General features: G+C 39.4%; 1 protein-coding gene across 5 annotated transcripts in view; it reads right to left on the bottom strand.

The window, feature by feature from the left end:
* Positions 1 to 23,654, bottom strand: part of Zfand4 (zinc finger AN1-type containing 4) — an 85,003-nt gene that overhangs the window by 51,165 nt on the left and 10,184 nt on the right. For 3 of the 5 annotated variants that reach the window (XR_005976660.1, XM_041678671.1, XM_041678676.1), the window contains exons 2-4: positions 21,495 to 21,794; positions 1,312 to 1,387; positions 304 to 371 (exon numbers count right to left, since the gene is read on the bottom strand). Coding sequence is in view for 4 of the 5 variants with exons in the window: in XM_041678671.1 (XP_041534605.1) it covers positions 304 to 371; positions 1,312 to 1,387; positions 21,495 to 21,756 (406 nt within the window). In the remaining variant the exon portion in view is untranslated. Of the gene's footprint in view, positions 1 to 303; positions 372 to 1,311; positions 1,388 to 21,494; positions 21,795 to 23,654 lie in introns of those variants that run through there. The other 2 variants (XM_041678682.1, XM_041678690.1) reach the window with 2 other exon arrangements.

Here is a 23,654-nt window from a genome sequence, read left to right as displayed (position 1 = left end):
TCTAAACACAATGCTAATGTGACATTTATATTATCATTCCATTTATTCTCCCTTTACTATTAAGACTTATTTTTAAATATTCCTGGCTTGAATCCAGAATCATGAGGGATTTATTCTGGGATTACATATTGGAGTTCCAGGGGTCACACATCTAAGTTGTAAAGACTAATGCTTAAAAGAATCAAAGAGCTAATACAGAAAAGGAACTTGGCTAAAATGAGAGCCTATAAAAACATTAACCCCTTGAATAATAGTACTACTAAACTTAAGAATTATTGTTAGATTGCGTTAATGAATGCCTACCTTTTCTAGTACTTATCGGTCCACCACGCATAGCCAATACCAGCTTCAAGGTACAACCTTCTGAAATGCTGTAAATAGCACAAAAATAAACTATAATCACCAAATAACAATCAGTGTCAAATGAACCACTAATTATGTGCTGATTTATTTGCCTTACTATACATTCCCTAATATATGAAGAAAGATACAGCAAAATGAATAAATATATTGTTTGCCTGTATAAATTACAGAAAGTTTATAAGTTTTCACAAGCTTTTTAAAATGGAGGCCCAGCCTGGTGGTCACCCACCTTTGATCCCAGCACTCCAGAGGCAGAGGCAGGCAGATCTCTGTGAGTTCAAGGCCAGCCTGGTCTACACAGAGAGTTCCAGGATAGCCAGAATTATACAGAGAAATACCGTCTTGAAAAATACAAAAAGTAGGCCCAAGAAAGAAAAGAAACTTAGTCAAAACCCAAAGAATGAGGAAACAGAAAATTTATTCAATAAAAATAACACTGCAAATCCACCAGTTCTGCCAACTCCTGGTGTTCTTCCATCTCTCAGCCTCCTAACTCCTTTGTCATCAGTGAAATAAATTACATGAGAGAAAAGAGAAAGGTAAAATGTCAGAAAGCACATTTGTAACCACAGGTGCACACAGTACCACTTCTTAAAGAGAAAAGGGGCCTGATGAACAAAATCTCAGTGGAGAGCAACTCTCTTATGCCCAAAACATGGCCAGGAAAGAATGGGTCAATATTCAGAGAAAAAAGCAAAAAGACAAGAAGTTAATACAACCATATAAGAAGGCAAGGACGAAGAGCTCGACATGAAAAGTTAAAGGTGAAGAACAAACATCAGAGAACGAAGATCAAGAGCAAAGGTGGTACTGAGCCAACATCTAGAGGTCAGAATTCGGGATGAAAGCTGGGATCAAGCTGTTCAGGAGAGCCATGAAGAAAAGCACCGGTGTGTGGAGTTACAACACTGCACACCTCTAAAGCTGCTAATAGATAGTTACACTCACTTGTAATCATTCAAGCAATAATCATCTTCAAGCTCCATGTTATTCCAAATTAAATGCTGCTGACAGATGGGAATACCTTAAGGAAAGGTGATAATAAAAAGTGTTTAAATTTCAATACCATCTCTAAAGAGCATGATAGAATGCTGTGTCATTAAAGAACTAAGAATACTTATGAATTAAACACATTTCTGGTTCAAACACTCTGGCCTAACAGCTGTCCTCTTCAATGTATGACTGGCACTACTTTTATTTATCCAGTGGCCAAGAAAGACAATTTTAGGTGTCTTTTGTAATCATCATCACTCTTACCTTTAAATACTTGTGGTTTACCATGGCATATACACTCCCATTGAAATGCTACTCTATTCTCCACGAATCTTAGGAGATTTTCTGATTACTATTTAGGTTGCCATGATGTATATCTAAGTATTCTGGTATATATATATATATATATATATATATATATATATATATATATATATTACATAAGATAGAAACTGAAAGAATCTGCACCAAAGCCTGGGTGGCCTAAATAATAGAAATATGTGTCTCATGGTTCTTGGAGCCCATGAAGTCCAGGTTCCAAATAGGTTCATTCTAAGGTCACTTTTCTTGGCATGTAAGTAGTTACCAGTCCACTGTAGAGTCACATGGTCTTTTCTTTCTGTGAGAACACTAAGAACTCTAACGTTTCTTCTTACAAAGATACTATCATGACAACTGCACCCTAAGACCTTATGTAGCCCTAAATTATATACTAAAGGACCTAATCTATAAGTGCCTTCACATTGGGGATTAAGGCTTCAACCAAAGAATTATAGAAGAAGCACTTCCTTTTTATTTTAAAAAAAGATTCATTTGGGATAAAAGATAGCACACTACACCCATGCATCGACTGCTATAATCCCTGGGGAATAAAAGGGAGCTTGTTGGAGAGCAGCCTTCCTGACGGTAGGAACACACTAGCTTTAGCTGGAAAGAAAGAGTAGGAGGAAATTCTGGGGAACATAACAGGAAAGAAACTGCAAATTGTGATGTGAAGGCCTCAGTGCTGACTGGGGAGTGCTGTCTTCCTAGAAAGGAGGGGTGTAGTACAGGGGGTTGGGACCTCTGCTCCAGAAGACAGTCTCTAACAAAGCACACAGTTGCACTGTATTTTCAACAGCAGGGAGAGGAGGAGGAAGAGGGAGAGAGTGGGAAGGGAAGGAGCAAGAGAGGAGTAGAGAAAGGTAGAAGGCAGACTTTAAGAGCTGCACCTACACAGGGCAGGAAGGTTCTAGGGAAATTCTCCTTCCTTCTGGGCACTTGACTGCAGCAGCCATTTTCAAAAGCTCCCTGATGAGTCAGCCTCTAGACAGCTCTAGAGAGAAAGACCCCAACCTGTTCTGCTCACCCTGGGAACCTAGGGCATGTGTCTCAGGACTATGGGTGAGGACTAAGGATAGAGACAGCTCTGAGTCACAATCACACAGATGGAAATTTGGCCTGGTGGGCAATGTAGAGAAATGGTTCTCAATCTTTGGATCACAATCCCTTTGAAGTCAAATGGCCCTTTCACAGCGGTTGCCTAAGACCATCAGAAAACACAGATATTTACATTATGATTCATAACAGAAGCAAAATTATAGTTATGAAGTAGTAATAAAAATATTATGGTTGGGGGTCACCACCACATGAAGAACTTTATGAAAAGGTCACAGCATTAGGAAAAGTTGAGAGCTACTGACTTAGAGGCAGACTTCATACACAGGAGGGCAACACAGAAACAGGACCAACAAAAATGTCTGTCTCTGCCCTACTGCCATGAGCAACCAGACAGCTAAAGGGATATCCAACAGCACAGAGGCAGAGTGGTACATGCAACCCTACTAGGATCTACACAGAAGCAGGCTCAATTGCTTCTTGGGGTCCAAATCTGCTTCAAGAGGAATTACACAGAGATATATCAACAACCCCCCATTCCTGGACTTCCCCACACCCCAGGGACACGGCACAGCCAGGACCAGCATCCATGTCACAGCCCCATAAAGTCAGGACCTATTAATAGATTCCGTCAGCAAGAGACTACACAGAGGCAGGCCTTCTCCAGGCCCTCATTCTCTGTCAAGGAAAGGAAACCCTGCACTCCTCACAAAATTCTTTCCTTCACTTCAAAAGAAAAATGTGTAATTATTTATTTAATGAGTTTCATATGTGTGTATAATGTATTTTGATCATACTAACCCCCCTTATCCTATCTCAATCACCCAGCTATTCCTTCTTCACAACAGGTACCCCTCTCCTCCTACTTTAGGCATTTTCCAGTGACCCACTGAATTTAATTAGGGTTGCCTACATGAGCTTGGCTGTGGTGTTATTTACTAGAGCATGAAAAACTTAGCAATGGCTGCAACACTGAAAAAAGAATTACTGATCCCGTGCCACAGGCATTAATTGGCAACAGCTTCTAGGAGTGACATCTCATAAACACACCTGCCCCATCCCTTCTAGAATGTTAACTGTTCATCTTGTACATGTAGCCTCAGCCTTGAGTTCAGTGGAATAGCCGTATCATGTTCAGAAGACAATGCAGGATGCCCCTCTCCATCCCCTGGCTCTTAATTCTTTCTTCAGTTCAGTTCAAAGTTCTCTAACCTTGAAGCAGGTAGGATTCAGAAGTCTCATTTGGGGCTGAGAGCTCAACAGTCACTTAACTTACTCTGAGCACTCTGACCAGTTAGGAGTCTCTGCATTAACCACTGCCCAATGCAAAAAGAAGTTGCTCTAACCACAGATGACAGCAGCAGAAATCTATATAAGCATAATATTTCCAAGGCATTTTGACAATGGTTCATTTAGCAAAACAGTAATAATTTCAAACTCTAAGGCCTACAGTCTTCATAGCCATGGACTTTTGACTAGGGATTACAGTATCAGGCATGAATTCCCTTCTGTGGTGCAGGCCTCAGATCCAATCAGAGAGTGGGTGCCCCGTAACAGTCACACCACGACTGCACCACTGGTCCCATCTTCCCTCGCAGTTCAGGATTTTAGTATGAAGGGCCCATATCTGGGCAAGACATTGATGACTTTTCTCCCCCAACAGCCTGTATCACTTTGAGCACGAGGAAGAAGCTCCTAGCTCATTTCCAGCTTGGTTTCTCTAGGTCCTGCTAACAAACTGGGTTGTGTCCTCAGTAACAGAGTCTTGCCTTCTAGTTCTGGTGGACAACCAAGAATAACTGCGATAGTCTGTATTGTTTTGTGTACTTCTAGGGACTTCCTGACCAATACTTGTAAAGAAGAATATTACACTTGGCAATGGATTTTTTTAAAAAACAACCAATGACTTCTGGGAGTAACATTAACCACCCATGCAGGATACCTCTATGTTCAAACTCCTTTTTAAAAAAAATTATATTTACAATCACATTTTTTTTTACTTGCTAACTTTTCTGCTTTTAACTACCTGCCTTTTTTAGTACTAATGTAGATCAATGGAGAGATGAACCATTTGTATAATTTCCCATTACTGTGTGGAAGCTACATAACTCTAAATAACTACTCCAAAATTGTAAAAGATCATACCCAACACTATGATACCTATAAATAATCATAGTTGTGTGATTCTTGTGAGGAATATTAAGCCCTGAGCCCTCTTCATTCCAAGCAACTCCATCTTCATTTAAAAGTGCCTGTTAATACAATTTTAAATCTTTTTTGATTGTCTTAAATCTTCACGTTTTATTAAAGAATCATTCATTGTTCTCCAACAAGTGCTCCATCATTTGCCCCAGCTAGACCGACACACACTAGACAATGGCAACCACACCAGCCTGCAAAGTCTCCTAGGAGAACCACTGGCTTCACTCTCTGGTAAGAGTGTCTTATCAGTAACATCAAGTTTTCTTTTCTCTACGAATACCTTCATTTGTCCTCATTCTAAGTATACATGGGACTGTTCCCTCAACACGATGAAGACAACACTTCACTGTCCTTGAGCTCCCATTACTGTGGATAAAAAGTCTACTGTTAAGCTCAGATCTTGGCTTATAATACCTTCTCCAATTAAAACCAGAGAACACTGCTCCCTGGAAAACTAGTACTAGTCAGATTTCATCCACTTGAAATAAACAAGAGTCAGCTGGTAAGAAAGAAGCTCAGCTGAAGAATTCACCCTGTCAGCATGGCCTAGGGATAGGTCTATGGGGCACTGTCTTAAGATTTACTTTGTGTATGAGTGTTTTCCTGCATGTATGTCTACGAGAAGTGTACACCTGGTATCTGCAGAGGTCAGAAAAGTTCACAGAATCCCCTAGAACTTATAAACTACTACGTGGGTGCTGGGAATGGAATCCAGGTCTTCTGCTGGTGCAGCATATGATCTTAACCATTGAGCCACCTCTCCAGCCCTGGGACAGTTTCTTACTAAATTGTGAGAGGGCTCTGACTTCATCTGGACAGTGCCTCCCTAGGCAGTTGGGTCTGTCTACAAGAAAAGTAGGTAAGCAAGCCAACCAGAGAAACAAGCTAGTAATCAGAACTCCCCCACAATCCCCATTTCAGTTCCTGCCTCAAGCTCCTGCCCTGGCTTTCCTGGATGATGGACGATATGCTGTATGCTATAATAAACCCTTTCCTCCACAAGTTGCTTTTGGTTGTGGATTTAAAACAGGAAGCAAAGTAGGACAGAACTAGGACTAGGAACAAGGTATTACTGCAATGGGCCTGACTGTGGGTTTTCAGCACAGGACGTTTTTTGTGAAAGAAAGATGTAGATTTGGTAGCTTTGGAGCTGGAAAAGCCACTGACTGAATGCTCAGAGCTTAATGGGCTGTTTTGGGGAAGCTTGAAAGATAAAAATGCTAAAGAAATGCAGAAAACAGGAGACCTGACTTATAAAGTTTCAAAAGGAAGGAAACTAGCCAGGACCACACATGTGATACATTCTAATTAAGAATGTAGGGTTGAGCCCGGCGATGGTGGCGCTCGCCTTTAACCCCAGCACTCGGGAGGCAGAGGCAGGCGGATCTCTGTGAGTTCGAGGCCAACCTGGTCTACAAGAGCTAGTTCCAGGACAGGAACCAAAAGCTTCAGAGAAACCCTGTCTCGAAAAAAAATCCCAAAAAAAAGAAAGAAAGAAAGAAAGAAAGAAAAAAAGAAAGAAAGAAAGAAAGAAAGAAAGAAAGAGTAGGTTTTGATCAACCGAGGATGAAGAATCAGTGGTGATAACAAGAGGCCAAACATCACTGAAGCGAAACCGTTGCTTTATGGGGACAACAGACACTGGTTAGCTGGAGCTGAGAATTCAGAGATGATGGATGAGAGCAAGATATTAAGGTGAACTCTTCTGGAAAGTATTTCTTCAGGGGTAGCACATAGACCTGTGATCCAAGGCTGCACCTCAAGCTGACAGTCAAAACTGGTAATGTGTAAGAGTCTCCCACGTGGTATTGGTTTTGAAGTCAAGAAGGGGTTACCGAACAGCTGAAGCTTGGCACTGTGGGAGGCCAAGAGAGACCATTGGTGGAGGTGTAGCCTAAGTTGCAATGTAAACCCTGAAGTTGATGAGGTCATGAAGAGAAGTTGAGGCTTAGCACCCCAAGAGGCCAAGAAAGGCTTCTAGTGAAGGTGCAGTCTCAGTAGCAGTGGAGACCACAACATATTGGGAGATGTCAGGACTGTTAGACCACCAAGGACAGGAGCAGGTACAGACGGAAGCTAGTCTGAGCCTATAAGGAAAGTTCTGTGCACTGTGGTTAACAGCTGATAGCCCTTTGGAGCCTAGATGATGTGTGAGCCAGGCAGGAGACACTAAACTATTTATACTGTTAGAGTTTGGTTAGGTTGGGCTTTGACTGAAATTGAACACTGGTTCTTCACTCTAAAGTAAGTATATGTCTTCTTGTTTATTTTACAGGAACCCACAGTTAAGAGACTTTGGGTTTTTAAAGAGAATTTGAACTTTTAAACCAATGGAATTTTTGAAGACTGTAGGGCTTTCAAAGATGTACTGTATATTAAATTTGTATATTAAAGTTTTATTATATGTTTTATTGTGATAGTAACATGAGATCACAAAAGTGAAAAAGGTTATGATTGAACAATAATGTGTTTGTGTGTCAGGTTGTCAAGGGTGGACTTGCTGGTTAGTTTTGGCCAACTTAACACAAACCTAGATATAGCTGGGAAGAGGGAATCTTTTTGAGGAATTGCCCCAGACTGGCCTGTGGGGCAGTTTCTTACTTGCTAATTGATGTAGGAGGACCCAGCCCAATTTGGATGGTGTCATCCCCTAGGCAAGTCTTGCTGTACAAGAATGGAAGCGGAGAAAGTCAGAGGAGGTAGCCGGTAAGCAGTGTTCCTCCACGGTCCCTGCTTCAGCCCCTGCCTTATATTCCTGCCTTGGCTTCCCTCAGTGATAGACTTTAACCTGTATGCTTCTGGCCATGATGTTTATCAAAGCAACAGAAACTTAAACAGGACATTGGTTAAGTGTAGGATAGAGGCAATTACAACATGGCTGCTGACTGAGGAAGAGCACCCTTACACACACTTTACTGCAGGGTAAGTTGTATACACCTAAAATCCCAAACTTAGAATGCAGAGGCCAACTTGGGCTACATCCCAAAACTTTATCTCAAAAAAGAAAAACACAATGGTCGCTAAGTTTAGGGAGCAAAAACTGACCCCTGAGCCAATGCTACAAATGCTCGGGCACTAGATTTTTCTTTCCTTCTGCTTTACCTTAGGCTCTTGGGCAACTGCATTGTTGGAAGTTCAAAACGAACACCCACTTTATTGTCTATTTTTGAGGATTCATATTTCCTTTTCTTCTTTGCTTTTGTTTTTGAGATAGGTAGCATAAAGCCCAGGCTGACCTCAAATTAGTATGTAGTGAGGATGACCCTAACCTCTTGATACTCCTGCTTCTACCTCCCAAGTGCTGGGATTATAGACATGTAATACCATGCCCATGTAAGAATCATACTTTCTTATTTAGGCTCTATTTCCATTATATATACTAAAAATAAGTTCAGAGAGTTTTTTTAAAAAAATTCTTTAAAAAAAATCTTTGCCAAGGATTGCGTGTGTTTCATTTAAATTACACATTTCATATATTCATATATAACACTACATTACTTGTAATGTATTATTATAAATTAAATACATAAAGAACTAGGAAACATTTATACCTTAAAGTCAGAATCAAAAGTCTGTTTAGTTTTGGTTTATCTTTTAAGAATTTTGGTTTAAGTCAACATCAAATTAAATGCAGAAAAACCTCAAAGTGATTCCACTAAAACCAAGAACAAGACAAGGCTGTCCACTTTACCCATATCTATTTAATATAGTCCTTGAAGTTCTAGCTAGAGCAGTAAGACAACAAAAAAAGATCAAGGGAATTCAAATTGGAAAGAAAGAAGTCAAACTTTCGCTATTGCTAATGATATGATAGTATATAGATAAGTGACCCTAAAAACTCTACCAGAAAACTCCTACAGCTCATAAATACCTTCAGTAATGTGGCAGGATACAAGATCAACTAAAAAAAATCAGTAGCCCTCTTATATACAAATGATAACGAAGCTGAGAAAGAAATCAGAGAAACATCACCATTCACAAAGCCAGATTTAACATAACTATCTTGGGGGTAACACTATCATAAGAAGTGAAAGACCTATGATAAGAACTTTAAGTCTTTGAAGAAAGAAACTGAAGAAGATACCAGAAAATGGAAAGATTTCCCATGCTGTTGGACAGATATGATCAACATAATGAAAATGGTAATCCTACCAAAAGCAATCTATAGATTTCAAGGCAATCCCTATTAAAATTCCAACACAATTTTTCACAGACCTTGAAAAAACAATACTCAACTTCAATGGAAAAACAAGAAATTAAGGATAGCCCAAACAATCCTGTCCAATAAAGTAACTTCCAGAGGCATCATTATCCCTGACATCAAGCTCTATTACAGAGCTACAGTAGTGAAAATATCCTGGTATGGGCATAAAAACAGAGAGGTTGGCCAACGGAATAGAATCAAAGACCCAGATATTAATCCACAATCTTAGAAACACCTGAGTTTTGACATAGAAGCTAAAATTACACAATGGAAAAAAGAAAGCATCTTCAACAAATGGTGCTGGCATAACTGGTGTCAACATGTACAAGAATGAAAATAAATCCATATTTATCCCCATGCACAAAACTCAAGTCCAAATGGATTAAAGACCTCAATATAAATCCGACCACACTGAACCTGATAAAAGAAAAAGTAGAAAGTAGCCTTCAATGCATGAGCACAGGAGACCACTTCCTAAATATAACACCAGTAGCACAGACACTGAGAGCAACAATTAATAAATGGGACCTCCTGAAACTTAGAAGCTTCTGTAAGGCAAAGAATATAGACAATAAGACAAAAAGAAAGCCCACTGAATGGGAAAAGATCTTCACCAACCCAACATCAGACAGAGGTCTAATCTCTAAAATACATAAAGAACTCAAGAAATTAGACATCAAAAAACCAAATAATCCAATTTAAAAATGAATTATAGATCTCAACAGAGAATTCTCAACAGAAGGATCTCAAATAACCAAAAGACACTTAAGGAGATGTTCAACATCCTTAGACATCAGGGAAATGCAAATCAAAATGACTCCTAGATACCATCTTACACCTGTAAGAATGGCTAAGATTAAAAAAAAAAAAACAATGGTAACTTATGCTGGAGAGGATGTGGAGTAAGGGGAACACTCCTCCATTGCTGGTGGGAATGAAAACTTGTACAAACACTCTGGAAATCAGTATGGCAGTTTCTCAGAAAATTGGGAACCAACCTACCTCAAGACCCAGCAAAACCAAAGGATACTCAATTATATTACAAAGATATTTGTTCAATTATGTTCATAGCAGCATTATTTGTAATAGCCAGAACATGGAAACAACCTAGATGCCCCTCAACCAAAGAATGGATAAAGAAAATATGGTACATGTGCATAATGGAGTATTACTCAGTGGTTAAAAAAAAACACCACAATGATATCTTGAAATTTACAGGCAAATGAGTGGAACTAGAAAAAAACACACTGAGTGAGGTAACCCAGACCCATAAAGATGAACATGGTACTCACTCATAAGTGTATACTAGCTGTAAAGCAAAGGATAACAAGCCTATAGTCAATGACCCTAGAGAAGCTATGTAACAAAGAGAACCCTAAGAGAAACATATAGATTTCCCTGGGAAGGGGAAATAGACAAGATCTTCTGAGAAAAATTAAGAGCCTGGAGGTGGGGGAGAATAGAAAATGAAAGGGGAAGAGGAAGGGGGAGGGGGAGGGGGAGGAGAACATGAGGGAATGGGATTGTTGAGAAGGGGGAAACAGATATGAAGAGCAAGGAAAGAGATAACTTGGTGAAGAAGCCATTATGGGGCTACCAAGAAACCTGGCTCTACAGAAATTCCCAACACTGGCCTTGCCCTGTAGTTAGATTGATGACTATCTTATATGTCATCATAGAACCTTCATCTAGCAACTGATAGAAGCAGAGGCAGAGATCCACAGCAGAGAGTACTAGGCTGAGCTCCCAGAGTCCAGTTGAAGAGAGGGAGGAGTGAAAATATGAACAAAGAGGTCAAGACCATGATGAGGACACCCACTGAAACAGCTTACCAGAGTTAATGGGACCCACAAACTCTGATCTGACAGAGAAGGAACCAGCATAGGACCAAACTAGGTCCTCTGAATGCGTGTGACAGTTGTATGGCTGAGGTGATTGTGGGGTCAACTGGCAGTGGGGCCAGGATTTAAGCCTACTGCTTGGACTGGCCTTCTGGAACCCATTCTCTTTGGAGAGGTACCTTGCTCAGCCTAGATACAGTAGGGAGGGCCTCAGTCCTTCCTCAAAGCAATGTTACTAGACCTTGTTGACTCTCCATGGGAAAGCCTTATCCTCACTGAGGAGTGGGTTGGGGGTGGAGTCAGGACAGTGGAAGGAGTGGAAACTGGGACTGATATGTAAAATGAGAAAAGATAGTTTAAAAAAAAAAGAATGAGGTCTTGCAAAGTGGTGAAGCTGGCCTCAGCCTCATGAATAACCTTGCTGAACAGAAGTCTGCTTTTCTCTACTTTTGAGTAAGTTAAATTTGAATTTATAATATCAATGAAACTCACTGCATTTCTTATTGAAGAAAATAAGAGAAAGCAAGTACAATGCATTTCATTGATAAGATAAATTCAAATTTATGCAGTCCTCTACAAATCACTACCATATTTACCATAAATGTTCTATTTACTTGCATCACCCACAATTAGTGAGTAGTAAGATGTTTTAAATCTCTCAAGTTTGGAAATAAAAGTATACTTCTAAATAATTCAGAGACCAAAGAAGACAAAAAAATAAGGGAAAATTTAAACTCACCAGGACTCAAAATATTAACAAGAAAACAAAGTTGAATGAATACAGGGGCATATGCATGTGTGTGGGTGTGTTCCCCTCCATGTGTGCATGTATGGCGTTGTTCTCTGACCTCCATCACACACATGCACTGCAGAATACTCACATCCACACACACAATACAGACACAGACACAGACACACAGAGGCAGGTTTTTAAAAAAGGAGCAATGAGAGGATGCATTCAGTGAGAAAGGGGAGTAAAATGCGGAAAGTTTTGGGAAACTCCCAACCTAGATTTGTGTCTCGATAAAGTTATCTTTCAAAAACAAAAGGGAAGGGGGTAATGTATATTGAGGATAGAAAGTTGTTTTAGTTTCTCTGCTGTTGTGATAAAAACAGACAAAAAATCTTGGGGTGCAAGGGGTTTATTTTCTATTACAGGTCACAGTCCATTACCAAGGGAACCTGGAGATGTACTGAAGCAGAGAACATGGAGGAATGCTGTTTACTGGCTTGATCAACTACTTTTCATATACACTAAGAACAGCACCACCTAGAGTGGGATGGCCCCTCACCTACATCAATATGTGATTAAGAAAATTTCCCCACAGACATGTCCAGGGGCCAATCTAATAGCAGCAATTCCTCATTTTGAGGTTCCAGCTCCCTATTTTGTGTCAAGCCAACAAAAACTAGTAAACATAAAAGGTCTAAGCTAGATAATAATGAAGTAAGATGGGGAACAAGCAGAGATTTAAGGCAGGACAAACAAAAGTAAGGGTATACAAAAAAGCCATAAACCAAATTTTCCATCTGGTAAGCTAAATGAAAAACAAAATTTGATAAAGTATCTCATGTAGTAATACAAGCGGCGGGGCTGCGTCCCCAACACCCCACTGCCTGCTAGCTTAAGCCCGAAATAACAACACACAAACTGTATTCATTTAAACACTGCTTGGCCCATTTCTATCTAGTCTCTTCTAGGCTAACTCTCACACCTGGACTAGCCCATTTCTTATCATCTGTGTAGCACCGGAAGATTCTAGCCTACGTCCATCCTGGGTTGGAGCTTCATCACGTGCATCTTCCTGGGAGCGGGGAGCATGGTGTCTCTCTGAGGTGTCTGCTCCCGAGTGGAGAGCTGTGGAGTCTGAGCTCACTTCCTCTTCCTCCCAGCGTTCTGTTCTGTTTACTCCTCCCACCTATCTTCTAACCAATGAGGGCCAAGCAGTTTCTTTTTATTTAACCAATGACCTTCCTCCATCAATCTCAGAAAGTAGATGCACCAAGCTGATAACTTGAATTAGATCCCTGGAATTCGCATGATGTGAGAAGGAAACTGACTTCTGCAAATCCTATGACCTACACACACCTGTCATGGAATGCCTGCTCACAAAGGCATGCAAGTGTATGCAAACACATACATACACACACATGGGGGGAGAAATACATATAATAAATAAAAAATTTTAATTGTTTTTACAAAATTAGTTTAGATAAAGGTAACTTGCATTAGTGAATAATGATACTCCCATTAGGTTATTAATAGAACATTTCAGATCTCAAAACAGGGAGTGGGTTATCTTGCTATAAGTTGTTTCTCAAGGAAGCAATCCCTGAGGCCCTGAAAACAATGCAAACAATTGCCACTGCAGAACTATTGCTGCCAGAGATGGTGATGAAGTCTTTAATCCCAGCACTTGGAAGCAGAGGCAACTTGACCTTCGTGAGTTCATACCAGCCTTCCTACAGAGTAAGCTGAAAACATCACATTCTCTAGTCATAATACATAGAAATGAAGCTGAAACTGAGCAAGAAGCTTCTTCCTGCTGGCCAGCCCTCATACTATTAAGGCTCCTGGAGGATTGGTATCCTCTTATGTAGCTGGAGTCCCTGTGTGCTACACTACCAACCACCCAGGAATGATGTGCCCACTGTTGCAATGGTATGACTACGTAGGAGTAACCAAGTGCAGATCAGATTTGAGGCCTGCTCCACAAGACAGAATTCATGTCTGGCCCTACAGACCAGATCAAAAGCCAGTGGCTGGGGAGTTCATAGGCCCTAATGGGAAATTATTGTTGTTTTGCTAAATGAACATGATGTGTCTGTCAAATAGCCATTTAAATAATTATGTTTATACCCATTGATTAATGTTTTCAGATTTTTGCAATGAGCAGTTGGTGTGAGAGGTCCTTCTGTCTACATGTTGCTCTTATTGGTTAATGAATAAAGAAACTAACTGCCTTGGCCTATTAATAGGGCAGAACTTAGGTAGGCAGTGAAAACTGGACTGAATGCTGAGAGGAAGAAGGCAGAGTTGGGGAGCCGCCATGGAGCCGCCAAAGATAGATGTGCTGAAACTTTGCTGGTAGGCCACAACCTCTTGGTGATATAAAAATTAATAGAAATGGGTTAAATTAATATGTAAGAGTTAGCCAATAAGAAGCTAGAGCTAATGGGCCAAGCCATGATTTAATTAATACAGCTTCTGTGTGATTATTTCGGTACTGGGCAGCCGGGACAAACAAGCAGCCTCCTCCTACAAGCAGTTGTTAATGTAGACTGATAACTAAACAGTAATGAAGTAACCAACCTTTGAGTGCTCAGTTACAAATGGGACACCTATATCACCTCCTCTTAGGCTCAGAAAGCACTGGAGAACAACAGATGGAAAGAATGCAAGAGCCAGAGGAAGAGGTGAGGCACTGTCTAAAGCTGTCCTCTGGGCATGAACCCCCAGGAGCTGTGATTGCCTGCACATAAACTATATAATAATACTTATAATAATACTAGGCCCACTGACATCCTACACCATGTCAGTGGGTGGGAGGCTCACAATGCCTCAACCTCTCCCTGGTATCCACAGGTAACTATGATTGCTTAGGAAATGACATTCTCTATAATGGAGTAAGCCACTAATAAGGTACCAAATGTTTGTAAATAACCCCTTGCCTATGCCTTTGTATAAATCCTTAATGAAACTCATAGGGTTACTCACACTTCAGAAAAAAGACAAAGTAGAAAGTGAAACAAGAGAAAGTGTGATGAAGGGGAACGAGAAAGGGTAATAGGGGTTTTATGAAAAAGTATTGCCATACATTTATAAATAAGTCATAGAAAGTCTATTATTATGTACAGCTAAAATATACTAATAAAACACTTAAAATGCAAGTAAAATATACTTCCTCAGATAAAAATTGAAGGAATTTGCTGCCAGTAGACACACTTTGCAAAAAATACTAAAAGACGCTTTCAAGAAAGGAAGGTGATACAGCCAAGAGACTCAGATCTGCACAAACAAACTACAAGAAGAAACAAAAGCAAAATAGAAACTTGCACTCACAAAGAACTAACAGTTAATTCAAAACAATATTAGTAAAAATATACATGATAACCATACTTTATACATTATATGTAGGAGACATGAATGACATCAATGTCATTAGAAGTGTTAGAATTAGGACCATTTCACTATTGTAAGGTATCTGCACGGCCCATGAAGCAGTAAATTTGAATTAGATGTAAACATCCTGCAAACTCTAGAATGGCTACCTTAAAAAAATATATGTGATATTCTAAGAAGGATAAGAAAAATAGAATCATATAAAATATTCAAATTAAAATAGCAAAATAAGGAGAGGAAGAAAAATAGCAACTAAGATCAAGGGTAACTAAAAGAAAACAAATACATTAGATATCAGTCTAACCATATTGAAACCCCATCAGTTAAAATTCAAGAAACTGTCAGATTTATAAACAAAATAAGACTACATGCTAGGAGTGTAGTTCATTTGGTAGAGTGCAATGCCCAACATGCAAGAAGCCCTAGATTTAATCCCTAGCATTGCACAGACTGGGCACACACAGTGGTGCACCCCTGTAATGGCAGTACTGGGGAGATAGAGACAAGGGAGTCAGAAACTGAAGGTTATCCACAGCTACACAAAAGGCTCAATGCCAAGATAAGATACATACAACTTTGCCTGAAAAGAAAAAGAAGGAAGGGAGGGAGGGAGGGAGAGAGGGAGGAAAGGAAGGAAGGAAGGAAGGAAGGAAGGAAGGAAGGAGAGAGACAGGACTTGCCAGGCATGGTAGCATAAACATGGTAACAACGGCTTTCAGGAAGCTGAGGCAGACAGATCGTTATTTCAAGGCCAGATTGGGAAACAGCAAGTTCCAGGCCTAGCAACAAAGTGAGATCCTATCTCAAAAAGAAAAAAACTCCACAAAACTCATCATCTGTTGTATAGAAAAATACACTCTATACATAAAGACATATCTACAACAAATACTATCACTAGGTAAGGCACCACCTCTTTGCCACTATTAACTTTCTCAGTTCTGAAGTCTGAGCTCTACTCCGTCTGCAGCTACTTCTGCTCTATTTGGATTAGTGTGTGCCTAGGGTGTCTTTCATTTTTACTTTAAATTGGATACTCTTTTCCTTTTATTGAGAAGACATGGTAAACCCTAATATGTACCTAAGAACATGCAAATTATGTGGAAAAATAAATAAACCTTGCACAAAGTTAACCATAAACGTGAAAGATCTCTGTAATAAAAACTTCAAAATACTGAAGAAAGAAATTGAGGAAGACACTAGAAGATGGGAAGACCTTCCATGTCCGTGGATTGGAAGAATCACTATTGTAGAAATGGTTGTCTTACCAAAAGCAATATATAGAATTAATGCAATCCCAATCAAAATTCCAGTGACATTCATCACAGATATAGAAAAAAGTCTTAAAATTAATGTAGAGCACAAGACCCAGATAGCAAAAGCAATCCTGAAAAACAATAATACTGGAGGTATCACCATGCCTGATCTCAACTTTATAGAGCCATAGACATAAAAACCGCATGGTACTGGCTCAAAAACTTATTGAAGAAAGGACCCCTGTTACAAGACCATTCAACTACAGCCACCTGATTTCTGACAAAAATACACATTGGAGAAAAGACAGCATCTTCAACAAATTATCTGAATAAACTAAATGTCTACAGGTAGAAAAAAGAAATGAAGGCCTTCTCTCTCTGCATAAAAGTCACCTATACAGATCAATGACCCTAACTAAGATCTGAACTCTGAAACTGCTGGAGGAAAAAAAGTAGGGCATGCACTTCAGAATGTAAATGTAGGTGAGGGCTTTCTGCATAGAAATCTGCTCAAGAAACAAGGCTAGCAATCAACAAGTGGGTTCGCATGGAATTTAAAATATATTTTAATGGTATAGGAAAATGCCAATCAAATGGACAAACAGCCTACAGAATCAGAGAAATTTTTGCCAGCTACATGTCAAGAGGATTAACATCTAGAATACACAAAGACACCAGAAACTAAAAATCAGGAAAACAAACCCAATTAAAAAAAAATGGGTCACTGAACCAGAGTTCTCAAAAAATGAAGTGTAAATGGCTAATAAGTTTTTTTTAAAAACATCACTGGTTATGAGGGAAATGCAAATTAAAACTGTTTTGAGATTTGATCTTTCCTCAGCTAAAATATCTATCATCAAGAAAGGAAGAAGTCAACAAAAGCGGGCAAGGCTATGAGGATGAGGAATAGCTATCCACTGTTAGTGGGACTGTAAACTGCTGTCACCATTCTAGAAGTGAGTGATCGCTTGTCTAGTTTTGTTTTTGTTTTGTTTCTCGAGACAAGGTTTCTCTGTGTAGTCCTAGCTGTCCTTGAACTCAGAAATCTGCCTGCCTCTGCCTCCTGAGTGCTGAGATTAAAGATGTGAGCCACCAATGCCTGACTAAGTGAGTGTATATCAAAAAGCTAAAAAAAAATACCACATGATCCCATATTATATTCCTGGGCACAGAATAAAGGGACTCCATATTCTGCTACAGAGAAAATTCACATGTATCATTGCTATTCTATTCACAACCTCTAGGAAAATGGAATCATCCTCAGTGCCTACCAACTGAAGAACGGATAATGAAAATGTGGTACATATACACAACAGAATCTTAACAGGCTGCAAAAAAAAATAGGCTGCAAGGAAATAGATGGAACTAGAAAATATACTGATTCCCAGACCCAGAGGGACAAACTGTGTGTTCTCTCTTATATGCGGATGTTAGCTTTGAATTTATAGATTTATGTATTTAATCTGGAATATTTTTGTAGAGCTCAGGATGCTGGAAAAGACACATGTGATGGGGAAGGGACAAGGTCTTAAGAGGTAAGGACACATCAGAATCATATGCTGTGAAACAGGGGAGCAATACTGAGGATTAAAGGGTTAAAATAAATGTGGGCGAGGAAGCAAGGGAGAGGACATAGGGGTGTGGTTGAACCCAAACTAAGAATGTATTAAAAGTTCTTATGGAAACCCAACACTTTGTAAACTAATTAAAAGTTCCTTAAAAGAAGGAGTTTGAACAGAGGTACTCTGTATGAGTGGACAATCTTTCCTCCAGAAGTTATTAAGCAAAAATCCACTGTAAGGCATGGAATACCTTCCTACTAGTTATTAGTCAGGAAGGCCCCAGGGACCACCAAACAACACAGACTATTATCATTGTTCAGGAAAACAGGATGTAATGAATATAAGTGATGCTAGTGAAAAAGACAACTAATAAGGTAACCTACCCAGGAAAACATCTGGTCCTAATATCTAATGTCACAATAAAGAGGGCTATGCAGAAATGGCAAATTACTCTAAAAAAAAAAAATCAAAGGTTTAAAGTAAAAAGTTCTCATTTGCAGGCAAATGAATGGAGCTAGAAAACATATTGAATGTGGTAATCTAGACCCAGAAAGACAATTATCACATGTATTTTTATTTAAACATAACGCAAAGAAAACCAGCCTACAAATCACAATCCCAGAGGACCCTAAGAGAAACATAGATCTTATCTACATGGGAAATAGAAAAAGACAAGATCTCCTAAGTAAATTGGGAGCATGGGGACCATTAGAGAGAGTTTAAGGAGAGGAGAGAGGCAGGGAGGGGAGCACAGAAAAATGTATAGCTCAATAAAATCAATAAAAAATTATAAAAAGTTAGTAAAACAAAAAAAGTAAAGAGTTCTCCCCTTGCCTATGTTACTCTCCACTGTGTGGTACAGGAGTCTGCTTACTACAGTCCTTCAGGAACCCTTGCTGATGGAGCAGCAACTGTCAGGTATAAAAATGACTGTCTATTTGTAGCTCATTGTCCATAACTAATAATATAGCTCCTTTACTCATAAGGAACCAGGGAAAACAATCCTCTTCTATGTTCGCAGGAGAAACATTTATTTAGGGAGCAGCAATGCCAAAACTAAGGGGTACATCTAGGGACTCCACTGCTCCAGGTAGCCCCTTAAAATTCTTGGCACATTCTTCTTTTCAACTGCAGTGCAGTATTTTGCAGACCTTCTAGTAGGGATGTTCACATCAGCGTAAACTACTGCTCTGGTTAGTAAGCTCCAGAAAGTTAGAGAGCCAAAGTACAGCCTTCCCCAAATGTACAGTGTGTACATCTGGTTCTCAGAAACAGATGACATTAGCTCCAGAATAAGCATGTTCCCTTGATAAAGAAAATAGACATTTTACATTTGGTAATCCATGTAATCCTGAGAAGATCATTTGCAACTGTTACTACCATTATTTCTATTTTTAACATTAAGAAATGTCAATTTGGAAGCCAGCAAGATGTGTTTAGGGTGCAGCAATGGATCAGGGGGCAAAGGTGCTTGCAGCTTGATGTAGGAGTGTCTTTTATCTTTCTGCTGCTTTCATTGGTTAATTAATAAAGAAAACTGCTTGGCCTGATAGGTCAGAACATAGGTAGGCGGGGAAGACACAACAGAATACTGGGAGGAAGAAAGCAGAGTCAGGCAACCGCCATGAAGCTCCGGCCTGAGATGGACGTGGGTTAGAATCTTCCCGGTAAGCCACCACTTTGTGGTGCTACACAGATTATTAGAAATGGGTTAATCAAGATGTGGGAGTTAGCCAATAAGAGGCTAGAACTAATGGGCCAGGCAGTGTTTAAATAAATACAGTTTCCGTGTTATTATTTCCGGGGCTAAGCTAGCCGTGCGGGAGCCAGGCGGGAAGAAAAGCAGGCCTGCTCACCTCATCACTACAGCAGCTTGCTGCCAAACCTGACGAACTCAGTTTGATCCTAAGAACTACATAATAGAAAGAATCGACTCCCACAAATTGTCCTCGGCCTCCACATATGTGTGTGCTGTAGCAAGTACACATATATATGTGTGCATACACATAAGTGAAAATGTGATTTTTAACAATTAATGTTGCTGGGTGGTGGTGGCACATGCCTTTAATCCCTACACTCGGGAGGCAGAGGCAGCTGGATCTCTGTGAATTTTAGGTCAGCCTGGTCTGTAAGAGCTAGCTCTAGGACAGCTATGACTGTTAGCCAGAGAAACCCTGTCTCGAAAAAAAAAAACAACAACAACAAAAAAGCAAAACAAAAACAAATAAAAATTAATGTTAAGTTGCTTAGCAGATTTGCTATTTCTGTCCCTTCCAGACCTGCTACAGTTCTCTGGCAGCTACCTCTTCTCTCTGTACTACAAAGCAATCGCTCCCATTTCACCACAGTCTCCTCAGTCTTCCTCCACAACTTAGTCTGTCTTCCCTCTCACCAGGTTCTAGTTCTGACTCATCAAGAGTTACCCAAAGGAAAAGCCTTCTGCAGGCACAAGCATTCCCTCTGCAGGACCAACTCAAGCTGCTCCTCTGTCCTCTCCAGTCACATCTGGCTAATCTGGAGTCTTGAGAGTCTTCCCCTTTAGCTCCAACTGACATCCAGTGAGGAAGAACAAAGACCCCCCCCCCCCCCGAAATGGATTAAAATGGATTTTCCGTGTAGGCTGTTCTTTTGAAGTCTCCTACAGAACACGACTGCCACTTCTTTTGTTGTTTAGAAAACAGGAGTGCGCATGACATTCTTTGATGTAGTTCTAGACTCAGCTACCCCCTAAAACTTCCCTAAAGGAGAGGGATGAAGGAAAAGCAAATATTTAAAACCTGGAATACTCAGAATCCTTGATCTCACAAAGACAAAAAATCTTACAAAGATTCAAACACTCTCATCTTTCTGTAATTCTCACTTTAAGTTGGCTGGAGAGAAAACCTAATTAGTACCTTCATGTTACAAATGAATTCCAGTTGACTCCACCAGCAGAGATCAACTTAGCATTATATGAAATGATTTAATTTTCTAGTCCAAAATGGACAACCATAAATGGTAATCTGAAATCTGGAAGAGTAATATTAACATAAAGTAATCTATGATACCACAAATATATATACCAGAAAAAGACACTAAATGTCATTCAAAATCCTTGCTATGTTAGAGAAACTTAGAATATATATGTAAATGTAAACCAAACCTTCAGAAAAATCTCCATTGTTAAAAAAAAAAAGGAATTTACAAACTGGTGTTAAAAGAAAAAGCAAGTTCTCTAAAAGGAAATAAATTACACTTGCCATTAAAAGTAACTGCAAAATAGTTATGGTTCGATGTGTGTATCATCCCAACTTGCTAAAACTATTTTGAAATATTTACTTCATGCCATTAACATGATGCCAGAAATCTGAATCGAGAAATCTCGTGAAGGGCATAAGATGGTGAGTACAAAGGGATACAATGGAGACAGTTTCTAAGTAGGTAACTGTTGGAAGATATAATGGGGATGGTATTATCCTATTCATATGTTTAAATTTTTAAATTAAATCCTAATGGCATATGTTTACATTTTTCTCCACTAAAAAAAACTGTTAAAATGTTTAATCCTCATATTGTAGAAACAAAGACTAGTAGTACCTTCCAATCTTTGAATTTTTCCTTTCACAGAGATAACAGCTTCGAAGGGTGAAACTCTTAGTTCAAAACATGTTCCAGTCAATGTTTCGATGAAGAGTTCCATGGTGTCATAGAAAGGAAGTTTGAAGTAAAATGGTCCCACGTTATCTTCATTGAAGAAAGGAGGCTCTTTTCTGTTATCCATTACTTTGACTTTTCTAATTCCTCTGGAATATGTTGTATGCAACTGTATTCCAGTTCTAACCAAATCAGCTTTGAACATTGGTAATATGTATCGTTGTTCATGTTTAAGTTTTGTACCTGAAAAAAAAAATTGGCTTTTTAGAAGTCTTAAAGAAAAGTTTTCTGAATAACTCTAGCTCATACTGGTCTTCCGAAGACTCTCAGAACTTATTCTACTAATTTTACATGTGTCCAGTAGTGAACTCTGAAATCACTCCCAGAGTAGACTATTCATGAAGAATAGATATGCTTTTGATTCTTTATGTACCTTACAAGAGCTAAGCATTGTTGCTAATAGCAACATTTTTGCTAATATTAAAATTCTACATATCAATATAATGTTGTAAGACTTTCCAAGTGTATGAACATCCTTTTCTAAAACATGTCTCTCTTTTAAAGCATATAAAACTTTACAGTCTTATACATAATTACACTGGAAAAAAGAATGGCAAACAATATAATAAGTTCCTTTAAAATTTGATCCACTAAATAAATAGGAAATGGTAATAGGGTAGACACTAGACAATCTCTGTTTACAAGCATACAATGGCTAATGAGTATGAGAGACAGACAAAACGGATAGATGCTTAAGGTAAGCTAATAGTATAGAACTAGCAGCAAGGGTGGTCCCATTGAAAACTGCTATTAGTTGGAGAACACCTTGTATGGGATGGGGGCGGGGGGTTTACACTTAAACAACACGGGTGCATATCTTTCCAGAGAAATGAGGGTAGTGATATTTAATTTGTATTTTAATAAACAAAGCTTGCTTGAAGTTCAGAGAGTAAAACAGTCAAACTGATCAGCCTTATGGACCAGGCAGTGGTGACACATACCTTCAATCCCTTTAATCTATGCCACACAAATTTGGCATAGAATCTGTGCGGCAGTAGCGCGTGCCTTTAATCCCAGCACTAGAAAGGAATATAAAATGGAGGAAAAGCTCTCACACACAGTCTCATTCTGAGATTCCTGGAGGCAGGATCACTATTTCAGACTGAGGTAGAGGTTAAGAGTCAGTGGCTGGCTGTTTTGCTTTTCTGACCTTCGGGTTAAACCCAAATTTCTGTCTCTGGGTTTTTATTAATCATGCTACAGATGAGGGAATCTTTCTCCAAAATAGTTTTGCTGAAATATAATTCATATACTATAAATTGGCTCACTTAACATCTAAAATTCAATCATTTTTAATACTAAAAATGTCCAAATACAGCAATCATTATTTCCCCCAGTGATGGGGACTGAACAAGGGCCCTGGGAGTGCCAACCAAGTGTTCTCGCAGTGAGTGACACAAAAACCTTTTGCAATCACCTTTACAATATTTCACAACCCCAAAAGTCTTACACCCAATAGTCATCACCCCTAAATTTTCCCATTGTGGAAAATTCCTTTACACTGTGTGAATATATGTCACTGCGATTGGGTTATGAAGAAGCTAATTGGCCTATAGCTAGGCAGGATAAGGCTAGGTGGGAGAACCAGACTAAGAGAATGCCAGAAAGGAGAAGGGCAGAGTCACAGGAGTTTCCAACAGATGCAGAGAAAAGCAAGATGAATGTGGAGTGTTGAAAGAAGGTACCATAATATGGCAGAGGTTAGATAAGAAATATGGGTTAGTTTAAAATGTTAAGAGTTATCTAGTAACAAACCTGAGCTATCGATCAAGCATTTACAACTAATAAGGCTCTATATGATTGTTTGGAAACTGGCTGATAGGACACAAAAATATGCCTACATATACTGCCTAAGTGTCCAGCACCTATATCCACAAAAGCTTTAAAATGGTTCTAAACACACAAACACAGAGCCAAACACAGCTTCCTAGTCTTGTGTCTCTTATGCTGGCCACAATACAGAGACACGTCTCCTGGCAACTGCGTGCACGATGGAGCCAGCCGCCAACCACCATGCACTACTGCCATACACTAAGCTGAGCA

This window comes from Microtus oregoni, unplaced genomic scaffold (genome assembly GCF_018167655.1).
Source record: "Microtus oregoni isolate MIOR12 unplaced genomic scaffold, Mior012 000002F_ref0000024, whole genome shotgun sequence".
NCBI lineage: Eukaryota > Metazoa > Chordata > Mammalia > Rodentia > Cricetidae > Microtus > Microtus oregoni.
The sequence above is the reverse complement of the archived record's forward strand: the minus strand, read 5'-3'. Positions and strand labels throughout refer to the sequence as shown.